The following is a 13,683-nucleotide window of genomic DNA, read 5'->3' on the forward strand; positions in this document are numbered from 1 at the left end:
AGGAATTAAGAATGACGTCACACTTACCAATGAATAGCCGGGGTGATGAGAGATTTCCCAATGAGGGGAAAGTTTCCGTGCCAGGAAGCTGAAGACGGAATCGTATCGGGCTTCCCAACGTTGTTACTGTCGTCATGGCCAGAGAGCTGGAGATCAATGGGACCTGCTGCCCATGTGTCGCCCTCTCCCCCCAATGCCGACCGTCAATCGTAATCATGGATCCGTTCGTCGACTTTGTCCTCTATCTCACTGATAGGGCGCATGGACCGTAGTGACCCGCGTCGTCCTTGACCTGTGACAATAGCACGTGTTAAATTCTAAAAACGGTAAGAGTTGATACATTTCATTAAAATCAAAATAATGCATAATAAGATGATATTTTTCTGCACTTATATTCTATCAATTTATTCTTAAATAGATTAACATTTTGTTTCATGACTACATTTTCATGAAAAGTCGACTGACCCAAAGGTTTGTCGAACTTAGATAGCTCCATACTGTTAGGGAAAATGCATGTCATAAGTGTGTGGACCAATCAGTGACACAGGGGTAGAATAAGCCAAAGGGTGGGGTCTTGACCAAATCAGTGTCAAGGTAAATAATCAAATGGGTCTGACCAATCATTCCATGTACTAAGCGGTTTCTTGACCAATCAGGTGAAGAAGAAGTAATGCAAGCCGTGGACCTATCATTGTCGAAGGATCAATAAGCACTCTTCCGAACGGTAACGAGCACCGGGGTACAACAGAAGCCGGTACCCATCAAGATCTACCGCATAGCTCGACGTTATGCTTAACCTTACTTCGGGGTACAACAGACACACAACTCAACCGCACAGCCGACACAAAAGCTTGCTATCGACTATGCAGCTGAAATGCCCATATCCATATAACCAGTACAAGAGACCATAATACCCCATAACAAAATACGCGTTGGCGAAGCGATGAAGCTCCTTCAAGAATACAAGGTTAAGAATCTAAAATACAGTTCAAGGCCCAAACACTCATTCAGGTTTACCGCTACAGGACTGACCCGTCAGTGATATACACAGAGGCGAGGGAAGAAACCGCAAATAAGGAATGAAACAAGGTCTTAATTTGATTGAGGAAAATGCTCACAGAGGTCGAGGGAGGCAACCCTATAGATAAGAAAAAAATGTCTTAATCTTGGATGTAGACAAATATCACAGAGGTGGGGAGAAACCATAAACAGGAAGAAAAACTTCTTTATGCTGTGAAGTAGAGAATTAATGCCTCTATATTTCCATTAACAATTTTGAGACGGTAACGGTCCAGTACTAGTGTATTCTGTAACCGTGTTACTATCACATGAAATGAACGTTGCAAACGGTTAACGGCGGGGAGCAAATCCCTGGGGCTGACGAAGTCCAGCCGCAGTGTTAGCATATAAGGATTTTACAGAATTACCCAAAAAAATAAACGATATTATCACGCTTCCAATACGTCCTGACTGGGGTGAATGAAATCCATGTAGTCGTGATTCTAAAGTCCTTATCAAGTAGAGAGTATAAGTTACCATACTAGCCCCTAGACAAAGCGGGAATTTCCCTGCCGTGGTATGCATATTTAGCCTTTAGAGCGAAAGGAAGTCGACTAGTTCGGCAGGGCCCGGCACGGGCAGGCTATTTTCGATACTCCTTCACTTTCCAAAGGAAGATAAAGATTTTCTAAAGCCTGGAACCTCTACTTTGGTGCGCGATCTAGATCATAACGAGTCGAGGGAGATAACGGATTGTATTGCTAATACTGACCTCCATGACTTGGCGCGAGTAAAGGCTAGATACAACGAACAAAGGAAGATAAAAATGTTCCTAATAACTGACCGTATCTGTATAGGGAGGGGAGAGATGATTAATTGTACAGATCTATATAGGGTGGGGAGAGATAATTAATTGTACGTATCTGTATAGGGAGGGGCGAGATAATTAAATGTACAGATCTATATAGGGTGGGGAGAGATAATTAAATGTACAGATCTATATAGGGTGGGGAGAGATAATTAATTGTACGTATCCTTATAGGATCGGGATAATTGTATGTTTCTGTATTGGGTCTGAAAACATCAGCCAGATATTGGACAATTGAAAGCATGCTAACTTTATCTTAGATGTTTATAATATCACACAAAAAAACTTCACTGTCATGTACAGTTCTAAACTGCAGTTCACATACGTATACAATATATGGAAATATATATATAGGTGTATTTCGATTCCGGAGTTCTAAAGAACAAGATAAACTCCATTTGAACACATTTAAATGTTATTATTGTCTATGATGTTTAAAATCAAACATCTGTTTCCCTGTCATCGTCGCTATCATCGTCATCATCGTCGTTGTTGAAAACAGCTGGGTATTTGTTTCTGAGGTGGGCTATTACGTTATGGAAGTCTAATATGTACAGAGCGGCGAGAAGTTTGGCGGGCGTGGCAGAATCTCCTCCTCTGTGTTTCCATTCGAGCAGGCCTTCGTGCATTTTCTCCCTCGTCGAACACACCTCAGATTCCAGTTGCTTAGTGTAAATGTAAGCCTGTTTGTCGCCAATACCTGAAAAATAAACAAAAATACTTTTTTTTAACGGTTAGCTGAACCATAACCATTTCATATTAGAATATATATTGTGGCCATTGAGGTACATACATTTTATATTATATATTGTATTTTACACTTTATAAATCCTTTTTTTTTTGTAAATATATATCATAAAAAGATATCTGATCTAATCTGGTTAATTACTGGATCAGCATTACTCTTTGAATAAATTACAACTTGGCTTTCCATAAAACTCTATTTACCTTATTTAAATTTAAGAAATACTCGAATTTGCTTTTCAGTAAAACAAAAGATTGTCAAATTCCAGGAAATCAGAATGACGTCACACTTACAAATAAATCGTTTAATGTTAAATCGTTACCATAAAGCTCTATTGACCTTAATTGAATTTAAGAAATATTCGAAGTTGCTTTTCAGTAAAACAAAAGATTGTCAAATTCCAGGAATTAAGAATGACGTCACACTTACCAATGAATAGCCGGGTGATGAGAGATTTCCAATGAGGGGAAAGTTTCCGTGCCAGGAAGCTGAAGACGGAATCGTATCGGGCTTCCCAGTTGTTACTGTCGTCATGGCCAGAGAGCTGGAGATTCAATGTGGACCTGCTGCCCATGTGTCGCCCTCTCCCCCAATGCCGACCGTCAATCGTAATCATGGATCCGTTCGTCGACTTGTCCTCTATCTCACTGATAGGGCGCATGGACCGTAGTGACCGCGTCGTCCTTGACCTGTGACAATAGCACGTGTTAAATTCTAAAAACGGTAAGGGTTGATACATTTCATTAAAATCAAAATAATACATAATAAAGATGTATTTTCTGCAATGAAAATTCTATCAATTTATTCTTAAATAGATTAACATTTTGTTTCATGACTACATTTTCATGAAAACGTCGACTGACACCAAAGGTTTGTCGAACTTAGATAGCTCCATACTGTTAGGGAAAATGCATGTCATAAGTGTGTGGACCAATCAGTGACAAGGTGAAATAAGCAAAGTGTCTGGACCAATCACTGTCAAGGTAAATAATCAAAATGTCTGGACCAATCAGTGCCAAGGTAATAAAGTTTCTTGACCAATCAGTGAAAGAGAAGTAAGCAAAGCACGTGGACCTATCAGTGTCAAGGTAAATAAGCACTCTTCCGAAAGTGTAACATGCACCGGGGGTACAACAGAGCGGTCACCCATCCAAGAGCTAACCATGCTCGACGTTGCTTAACTTCGGTACACAGACACGACACTCAACCGCACAGCCACAAAAGCTTGCTATTCGACTATGCAGCTGAAATGCCCATATCCATGAACCATTACAAGAGACCATTATACCCATGCGCGTTGCAGCAGGTAAGCTCCATTCAGTACCAATTAAGAATATAAAATACAGTTCAGCCAAAAACTCATTCAGGTTTACCATACAGACGGACCCGTCAGTGATATCACAGAGGCGAGGGAAGAAACCCGAAATAGGAAGAAACAATGTCTTAATCTTGATGTGGAAAAATATCACAGAGGCGAGGGAGGAAATCCGAAATAGGAAGAAAAAATGTCTTAATCTTGATGTAGAAAAATATCACAGAGGTGAGGGAGGAAACCCGAAACAGGAAGAAAAAAATTCTTAATCTTTGATGTAGAAATATAATGCCCTCTATATTTCAATTAACAATTTTGAACGGGACGTCAAGTACTAGTGTATTCTGAACCGTGTTACTATCACATGAAATGAAACGTTGCAAACAGGTTACGGCAATCCTCTGGGGCTGAAAAGTCCACCAGCAGTGTAGCATATAAAGGATTTTACAAAATACATAAACGATATTAGCACCTTCCAATACGTCTTACTAGGTCTTGTCAGTGATTCTAAAGTCCTTATAAAGTAGAGAGTATAAGGTTACCATACTAGCCTAGACAAGCGGGAATTTCCCTGCCGTGGTAGCATATTTGCCTTTAGAGCGAAAGGTCGCTAGTTCGAAGCCCGGAACGGGCAGGCTATTCTTCATTACTCCTTCCTTTCCAAAGGAAGATAAAGATTTTCTAATACTGACCTCATACTTGGCGCGATACTAGATACATAACGAGCGAAGGAAGATAAAGATTTTCTAATACTGACCTCATACTTGGCGCGATACTAGATACAACGAACAAAGGAAGATAAAGATATTCTAATACTGACCTCATACTTGGCGCGATACTCGATGCGTCGCTGAAGTAGAATGATGACATTCCGTCATGGGCGTAAGCGTACTGTAACGAGGAATGGTCGGTGTAGAGATGGGAGGCGTTCAGTGTTCCGTTCATCCCCTTCATCACGTTGTACTTTTGCCGCCAGCAATATAGCTTAATCAGCACGAGGATCAGTACAAATAATACAATGGAAAACACCAGCACCAGCACGACCACCAGGGGGAAGTCCGGACCACGTATGTCTACAATGGAGATATATAAGCACAGTGCAAAGTTCTATATTCCAGGTATTAATCAACTAAAATCAAACTTGTAAGTCCAGACTCCAGGCGAAATCCATATTTTTTCAGAGTCGCTATATACTGGATGATATTTAGTAAATGAAGGATATGTTGAGATGTCCACTACGTAAGCTAAAAGTTTGGTTAAATTTGGGTTTATACTTTTTGAGCAATTGATCGTAACGGAAATCTTTTAAAGTGAAATGCTGACGACGACACCGGGAAAATAACACCATAGTCGTCGCAGACGAGACAAAAATTTCATTGATACGAATCTCGGCTACAGTAACTAAACTACAGTAACTTGGGTTAGTTTAGAATCAACTCACTCTGCAATCCTAGAGTTTTGTTCAAATTAAAGTTATCGGAACTCCTCTGAATTCCACATACGGTGTTGTGGGTGGCGCCGCACTCCAGGAGAACATCGAACGGACCACACGAGCTGCAGCTCTTACAGCGGTCGGTGGCAGACGTCACGTCGGAATACATACAGCCAGGGCGACACGCTTCACAAATAGTGTTATTTGTCTTGGTTCCTTCAGGAAAAAATGATATCCAACTGTAACAATTCAGACCGATAGATACCATAGAACACAAAAGACAATTCGGACTTTACTTAGTGTAATGTCCGAATTGTCACTCGTCCTGATATAATGAGGTAATTGCCGATGAAGACATTTCGGATAGTAGTTTTAATAATCTCGTCAAAACAGAAAAAAATGTCACATGTAAGCTCGTCAAAACAGAAAAATGTCACGTGTACAAACTTTTGGATAAAGAATAGGCATAAATTATGGATTCTCTCAAAGTGAAAGTTTTACACATGGTACAATGCACCTGAATTAAGTCCTACATGAAGGGTTATGTCATACATATACAGTGTAGGATTATGCAAATTATGTTTGCAACATAAATTTAATTGGCTAGATATCGACAAGATACACCAATGAAAACCTCGGACACAGCAATAATAAAATGCTGATTACGGTTTTACAGGCTTATGATTGGTTGAGCTATTTTTAGATTCATTTCTATGACGAAGGTGATACGACTACACCATTGGCTAATCACATTTACATATATTTATCATTAGCGAGAGCTACTCACCAAACCGCGTGACCCCATAACCTTTAACACACTTAGTGTGGGGAAAACATGCCTCATAGTTGCCTTTCTTGCGCCGGCTGTAGTAATAACCTTCAGGACATTCACAAACGGCATCTGACATTCCGGAACAAGGGGAGATAATTTCCATTTTCATTACGGAGCATTTACGGAGCACGGATGGCACGTGTCTGCCCTGTTGTAAGAGTCTGAGAAATAATTTTCTGGACACATCCGACAACTGGACACGTGATAGTTTTCGGTACAGTCCGCCACCCAATACGTCCCCGGTGGGCATTTCAGGCACGTGATTCCCGCCATCGTCACATACGTCAAATTCAGCCAACTCTAAAACAGGATGTATATAGATAAATAGTATTTGTGTAAGCTACATAGATGGTAGTTAAATCCCTTTAGAACCATGTTCTTATGATCCCACCGCTGGCACCATTTTTTATTAACCAAAGTACAAAAATAATGTACTCGAATTTGTCAATGAATTCTTTCTTAACCCGAATACGATTCCCAAATAAATGATTTTCGAATCTCAAGACGTCATCACTATAGATACTTACGGTGTTGAAGGCGCTGGTCACAAGCATCTCGTGGAAAAGTGTTAGCAACATCAACCGTTGAATTGGCCGAATCATCTGTCAAAATTTCTGTCTAGTTTTCTTACCTGTAAATGTGAAAATATAATGTATACGTATACTTTTTTCGATTAAATGATATTACCAACAACAATTCATTTCTGCTTTGTAACTAATCAGAATCGACGAGGAACTGTTCAGGGAGATGTTGACGATTCCGACCTTCTTTAAATATGAAAGTTAAATCGTGGATTTCGATCTTCCTGTTGTATAATCCCCTTTTCTTAATAGTAGCCTCCATTCTTTCTCCAGCTGAGATGTACGTATGGTAGTTAGGTTAGCTGAGAGACGTATGTGTGGTAGTTAGGTTAGCTGTTAGACGTACGTATGGTAGTAAGGTTAGCTGAGAGACGTACGTATGGTAGTAAGGTTAGCTGAGAGACGTACGTATGGTAGTTAGGTTAGCTGAGAGACGTACGTATGGTAGTTTGGTTAGCTGAGAGACGTACGTATGGTAGTTAGTTTAGCTGTTAGACGTACGTATGGTAGTAAGGTTAGCTGAGAGACGTATGTATGGTAGCTAGGTTAGCTGAGAGACGTACGTATGATAGTTAGTTTAGCTGAGACGTGCGTATGGTAGTTAGGTTAGCTGAGAGACGTACGTATGGTAATTAGGTTAGCTGAGAGACGTACGTATGGTAGTTAGGTTAGCTGAGAGACGTATGGCAGTTAGGCTAGCTGAGAGACGTACGTATGGTAGCAAGGTTAGCTGAGACGTACGTATGGTAGTTAGTTTAGCTGTTAGACGTACGTATGGTAGTTAGTTTAGCTGAGAGACGTATGTATGGTAGTTATGTTAGCTGAGAGACGTACGTATGGTAGTTAGGTTAGCTGAGAGACGTACGTATGTTAGTTATGTTAGCTGAGAGACGTACGTATGGTAGCAAGGTTAGCTGAGACGTACGTATGGTAATTATGTTAGCTGTTAGACGTACGTATGGTAGTTAGGTTAGCTGAGAGACGTACGTATGGTAGTTAGGTTAGCTGAGAGACGTACGTATGGTAGTTAGGTTAGCTGAGAGACGTACGTATGGTAGTTAGGTTAGCTGAGACGTACGTATGGTAGTTAGGTTAGCTGAGACGTACGTATGGTAGTTAGGTTAGCTGATAGACGTACGTATGGTAGTAAGGTTAGCTGAGAGACGTACGTATGGTAGTTAGGTTAGCTGAGAGATGTACGTATGGTGGTAAGGTTAGCTGAGAGACGTACGTATGGTAGTTAGGTTAGCTGACAGACCTACGTATGGTAGTAAGGTTAGCTGAGAGACGTACGTATGGTAGCTAGTTTAGCTGAGACGTGCGTATGGTAGTTAGGTTAGCTGAGAGACGTACGTATGGTAGTTAGTTTAGCTGAGACGTGCGTATGGTAGTTAGGTTAGCTGAGAGACGTACGTATGGTAGTTAGGTTAGCTGAGAGACGTACGTATGGTAGTAAGGTTAGCTGAGAGATGTACTTATGGTAGTGTAGTTAGGTTAGCTGAGAGACGTACGTATGGTAGTTAGGTTAGCTGAGAGACGTACGTATGGTAGTTAGGTTAGCTGAGAGACGTACGTATGGTAGTTAGGTTAGCTGAGAGACGTACGTATGGTAGTTAGGTTAGCTGAGAGACGTACGTATGGTAGTTAGGTTAGCTGTTAGACGTACGTAGTGTAGTTAGGTTAGCTGAGAGACGTACGTATGGTAGTTAGGTTAGTTGAGAGACGTACGTATGGTAGTTAAGTTAGCTGTTAGACGTACGTATGGTAGTTAGGTTAGCTGTTAGACGTACGTATGGTAGTTAGGTTAGCTGAGAGACGTACGTATGGTAGTTAGTTTAGCTGAGAGACGTATGTATGGCAGTTAGGTTAGCTGAGAGACGTACGTATGGTAGTTAGTCTGACAGGTATGCTAACCAGTCTTGGTATACGAAATATAGAGTCTGATTGGCTGTTTAAACCTCTGATATATGGCGTGCAAAACTAATCCTTGACATTTAGTATATAGCTTATATACATAAACTTTATCACGGGTAGATGGTAAGTATTAACAAACAAAGGCTGAATTATATATATGACACCGCTACCATTGTCTAACACTGGAACATATTTTTACACGCAACTCGCCAAAAGGTGTTGTATATCATACATATATCACATGTTTACAAACATGTACACGTCAACATGTCACATATGTAATTGTTCTGGGTGTTGGTATATATAACATCATCATTCTGTATTTTTTATTGTTCTTTTGTATTGTTTTTTTTTTCTGATCTTTTTTTTTTTTTTTTTATCTCGGGTGAAATTGGTATCACGCTTTATAACACAGTGGCGCGTTAATTAGATGTTCGGTTATTCTTTTTAAATGTTTGCAGAAATGTGAGCTTGTTTAATATGCTCACAAGTACATGTATAGTATATAAAATGACGGCACGTTAAAAAAGCACATATTTTCATTTCAAATTATGACAATACATGATTTCAGTTAAAATGTGTACATATTAGTTTATTCCTTTTATTTCTAAACAATTAAAATAAATAAATAGATAAATAAAATAAAGAAATAACAGTATCCCGCGTACAATTGTGTGTATCAACCTCAAACAAGCCCTGCATTTGGAACATAGGAATTCCCATTGCATAATCGTAAGGTTGGGATTTTATCTACTTTTCTTCTTTCTGAACAAATTATAATTCGTCTCTCCCTAAACATTGTATCACGTTTAGCCTTTAGTTGAGCGTTCAAAGTTTCCTCTAGCCCTGGCACCAGACTTCAGGATTCTGGCAGATAGATGTCCGGTACATCTATCTGTCATAATGTCTCATTCTGGTATCAGGGCCAAAAGAAAATCAGGCTACTCTTGCTTTATTTTAGCTCTGACATCTGGCCGAGAGTTTTTTGGCGACTGGTTCACCCGTATAATATGACCGGGTGGTGTGTCCTGCTGGTTGTCCTTGGCGGTATATTTCCCTGATGTAGCAGTTACAGTAGCCTCCTAAAACATACGCTCACTACACACATGTATCTCGCACACAGAGGAAGCCGTCCGTAAATTATCATAGCTGTTGATAGGACGTTAAACAATACTAAATCAAACCAAATTAGCATACACACAATTATATGTCTCGATTGATTCATTCTCTTCATGTTCGGATAATAATATGGCATCCCCAGCCAACTTACAGAATAATAAATTAAGTTTAAACTAAACGTAACTTTCTTATAGTTGTAATCCATTTCTAAAACAAAAAAATCAGGATTAAATTGATTGATTTTTCAATGAAGATATATAGAAGAATAATCAAAATAATGGATTACTAGCTAATTAATAGGTTTATATTCTCGTGGAATAGTTGCCCGTTAAAGACTTGCAAACTTTTGGGTTCCCTACGAGCTCCCAAGCCAAAACCCACTTCACCTCACCCCTCCTACATTAATAGGGGATATCTAACAGTGTCTCTTCAGTAACACCAAACAAATTCCACAAGTGGGGGAAATATTTTGATATTTTTTCATTCGTGCTGCGCATTCGTGAAAAAAATATCAGAATATTAGCCAATATCAGAATATTAGCCACACGAGTGAAATATATTTGGTATTATTGAAGATACTCTTAGATATTCTGTTTATTACATTTATAGCAAAATATACCGGGTTTGCTTTTAATTTTACCCATTGTCGTGTGTAAGCAGTGTTTTGATTGGTCAAATCAGAAAAAAAAAGTGAAAAATTTATAAAAAAAATAAAATAAAATGAAATAAAAATGTGAAATTTTTCACAAGTGAAAAAGGTCAATTTTATAGAATTAATAATTTTCGATATTTCACTGGTGAAAATGACTTTTTTCCATCTCAGTAAAATGTATCGTTTTAATTTTAGCAGAACAAATAGTACAACTACATTAATGTACTTACATAGTGTGTTGATTTTTACGTTGTCACTCTTGGCTCTGGTTGATGGTTATGGCAGCTATAGCTAGTCCTGGTTAAATGGGCTGACTTGGTCGTAAGCAGCATTTGAAATATTAAATCATATTCTGTATGAACTTTTCAAAGCATGTATATAATATATAGCACAGATTTAACGCGTGTGTTTATAACTTGCATGTGTCCAGTTACAGAGAGGTCCACATTTCTTGTACCTGCATGAAGACATACGGAATTTTTTTTATTAACTAGTCAATTTTAATTTACTTTCATGCATGAGTTGCTTATTTGAACAAAACGTGACACATGGTATATTTTTTTTAATTGTCTATGTCATTTGTTGTCGCTCGGCTCAGTTTACCGCTGCCTTTTTTAGCCCGTTATGAGTGTGTCCAATCGATTAACTTAAACTAGCGTGATGTATGGGGTAGTAATTGGATAGCGTTATGACCTTGTTCCTGCTAGCCCGGCTTAAGATATATGAGCTTATCGGGTTACTGCTCACCTGGCCTAATCTGTCAATTAACTGCAGGTATAAAAGACAATAAACTATCAATCACAAAATCTCGGCTAGTTCCGTAAAGACTCAAGTTCAATCGTAAAACCACTCGGAAGTTTCCGTCATTTTGCGGAAAATAATAGCATGGCGGAAAGTACCGAGTTGCTTTCCGATAGTTTAGAATCGCGGTCATTATCGTACAAATCAAGCTGTCAGACCATAAAACAATTAAGCACACCCCCACTACAGTTAAAATACATTTGATTTAAACGTATTGTATTTGTCACAACACAAATGGGATTAGACACACGTATAGAACTTATAATCTATATTTTCCCGTATAACATAAATGATGAAATAAAAGCCATTGTGATAAAAATACATTTATAAAGTTGATGTGCTTTCGGATGGGATTTTCTTATTTCCTGAGTTATGGCACTTTGCTGAAGTCTGTTTTGTACCTTTGTTCATCGTTTGGCATAAAGCGATGCGATCATGACAAAATTAAATGCGACAAAAAAATTCGCCAAAAATGTTACTATGATTGTCGATCATGTGAATGACGTTGAGTATACCCTATCATACATGTATATCTTATTACATTGCCATTCTGTAATATATCCCTGCAGATCCAAAGGTTTAAATACATTTACCCGCATCATGCCGGGAGAGGCGATTGGCCTTCTGCTAAATTGTTTTTTTGTTTGTTTCAGTATCCTATATTTTACAATGTAGCTACGTATTATTAGTCAAATAATCAAAATTTCCATGGTGTCCTTGGACAAGTCATTTAACTTTTCCGGCGGTGAGCGCTGGGTGGACTTTTAAATTCCTAAAGCTGGTTGTAACGTTTAGATTAAAAAAGTTACAAGAAATATTTCAAAGAATACCATTTCATCTTTTCACGTACGCTGTGCTGGAATCATACTGCATATATGAAAGATTCGTCTCATAAACGTGTAACTATCGTAGAAACTATCTAATTGTTATTTTTGAGATTAAATAAATGTTCCTAAAAAGCTTACTTCTTATTTGTTGTCAATTTGAGGCCTGTTCTCCGTGTAGTAGCTGGTGACTACATCACTGAATAACATACGGGAAAAGTCTCATTCTCATCTTCGCTAGCCAAGGCTTCTGATTACGTTACACTCCACGAACCCTTGGCAGATATAGGCGTCAGTTCTGGCCCTCTAGCGGTGATTCGATAGTGTAACGTAATCAGAAGCCTTGGCTAGCGAAGATGTCTCATTCTATGCAGAGCATTGTTTTGTCCAAGAACACAACTACGACAGTTCCGGAGAATCTGTCATCTCAACTTCGTGAAAAAAACGCAAATCGACACAAGTAAGGATCGACACAGACATCCTAGACCTTCATCTGAGATTTCATTGGTTACATGATCGACCGATTGACCTATCGCAGCCCCTAAAATATTGTTAAAGAGACAAATTAGTGAACTACGATTTTTTTCTTAAATTTAACCCGTTACTTCCTATAACCAAGTAATTGGAATTTTTTTCTTTGACTCTTTAAAATCACAACAAATCCTGAACCTTGTAGGGTTGTATGTATATATTGTTTTTCAAACAGTTTCACACTCAGATGAACCATATAGCCAAAGTGAGGCTGGAAATCACGCACTAGCCACGTGGGTGATGGACCAACTGATCATGGTTGCCATGTAGTTGTAGAGAGCAAAGGGACCTGATAATGTGTTATAGCATATGTGTATTTGGAATTTCCCTAATGTGCATAACACATTTTCATACGTTTTGGGGGCTAGATTAAAACTAGGTAAAAATGGCACCCCTGTATGTTCATTATAAGGTACCCGGGAGGGACTGATCGGGGTTCCCTGTGGCAAAGGTTCTTACATGGAAACATCCTCCACCATCCGGCCTTCCGTCCACTGCTAAAATGTACATATGTTAAATTGTTATCTATCTAGCTGGTACTCCCATTGTTGTTTCTCAATTATTGGCATAGATACTTCCTGCTTCTACTACTGATGTTGTTACGAACCGCTTTCCTCTTAACCGTGTGTAGTGTAACTAGATCTAGACTGAGACCGTCGAAAGTTAGGAGGTCCCGGGTTCGAGTCCCGGGCTTGTTGTAGCATTTTCCTCTCCTAGCTGTTACACTTGTGTAAACAGCAGGGTTAACGTGACTGTCCATTATTTGACATTTTTTTTTTTTTGTTACAGAATAGATAAAACATGGTTTATTTTACCCCGTAATACAGACAATAATTTTAATTCAATATTTTTGTGAAATAAGGACGGCCATAGAGGTTCGTTACAAGTTGTATGATATATGAGATGGGTCGCACTTGCACATATTTTTTTTACCGTCATTGCCGAAAAGACCTACCTTAAAATGTGTGTGGTAGGTATATTCCGACAAGACAGCGCCAGTGGACGTATTTGATGAATAATGTTGTTTTCAGACATGTCCCGGCAGAGACTTTTTACCAAAGATACCAATATCC

General features: G+C 39.0%; 2 protein-coding genes across 2 annotated transcripts; both read right to left on the reverse strand.

Moving 5' to 3' along the window:
• Positions 1-2,015: 2,015 nt before the first annotated feature.
• On the reverse strand, positions 2,016-3,295 carry LOC117337072. The gene is made up of 2 exons (XM_033897857.1): positions 3,042-3,295; positions 2,016-2,567 (listed from the first exon to the last, which is right to left on the reverse strand). The coding sequence occupies exons 1-2, from the start codon at positions 3,271-3,273 to the stop codon at positions 2,308-2,310; spliced, it is 492 nt and encodes a 163-aa protein (XP_033753748.1). The 5' UTR covers positions 3,274-3,295; the 3' UTR covers positions 2,016-2,307.
• A 1,017-nt stretch (positions 3,296-4,312) lies between these two features.
• Positions 4,313-6,264, reverse strand: LOC117337746 (tumor necrosis factor receptor superfamily member 5-like). Its single transcript, XM_033898853.1, has 4 exons — positions 6,144-6,264; positions 5,366-5,572; positions 4,745-4,997; positions 4,313-4,331 (listed from the first exon to the last, which is right to left on the reverse strand). The coding sequence occupies exons 1-4, from the start codon at positions 6,262-6,264 to the stop codon at positions 4,313-4,315; spliced, it is 600 nt and encodes a 199-aa protein (XP_033754744.1).
• Between the last annotated feature and the right edge of the window lie 7,419 nt (positions 6,265-13,683).

This window comes from Pecten maximus, chromosome 11, assembly GCF_902652985.1.
Source record: "Pecten maximus chromosome 11, xPecMax1.1, whole genome shotgun sequence".
In the NCBI taxonomy this organism is placed as follows: Eukaryota; Metazoa; Mollusca; class Bivalvia; order Pectinida; family Pectinidae; genus Pecten; species Pecten maximus.

Bases quoted from the DNA above. Each gene is read 5' to 3' on its own strand.
- LOC117337746 (XM_033898853.1), bottom strand. From the start codon at position 6,264: ATGTCAGATGCCGTTTGTGAATGTCCTGAAGGTTATTACTACAGCCGG. The intron at 5,573-6,143 runs GTGAGTAGCTCT...TTTTTCCTGAAG, and splicing joins TTATGGGGTCACGCGGTTTG to GAACCAAGACAAATAACACT. The intron at 4,998-5,365 runs GTGAGTTGATTC...TCTCCATTGTAG, and splicing joins CAAAACTCTAGGATTGCAGA to ACATACGTGGTCCGGACTTC.
- LOC117337072 (XM_033897857.1), bottom strand. From the start codon at position 3,273: ATGCGCCCTATCAGTGAGATAGAGGACAAGTCGACGAACGGATCCATG. The intron at 2,568-3,041 runs GTAAGTGTGACG...TTTATTTTTCAG, and splicing joins CATCACCCGGCTATTCATTG to GTATTGGCGACAAACAGGCT.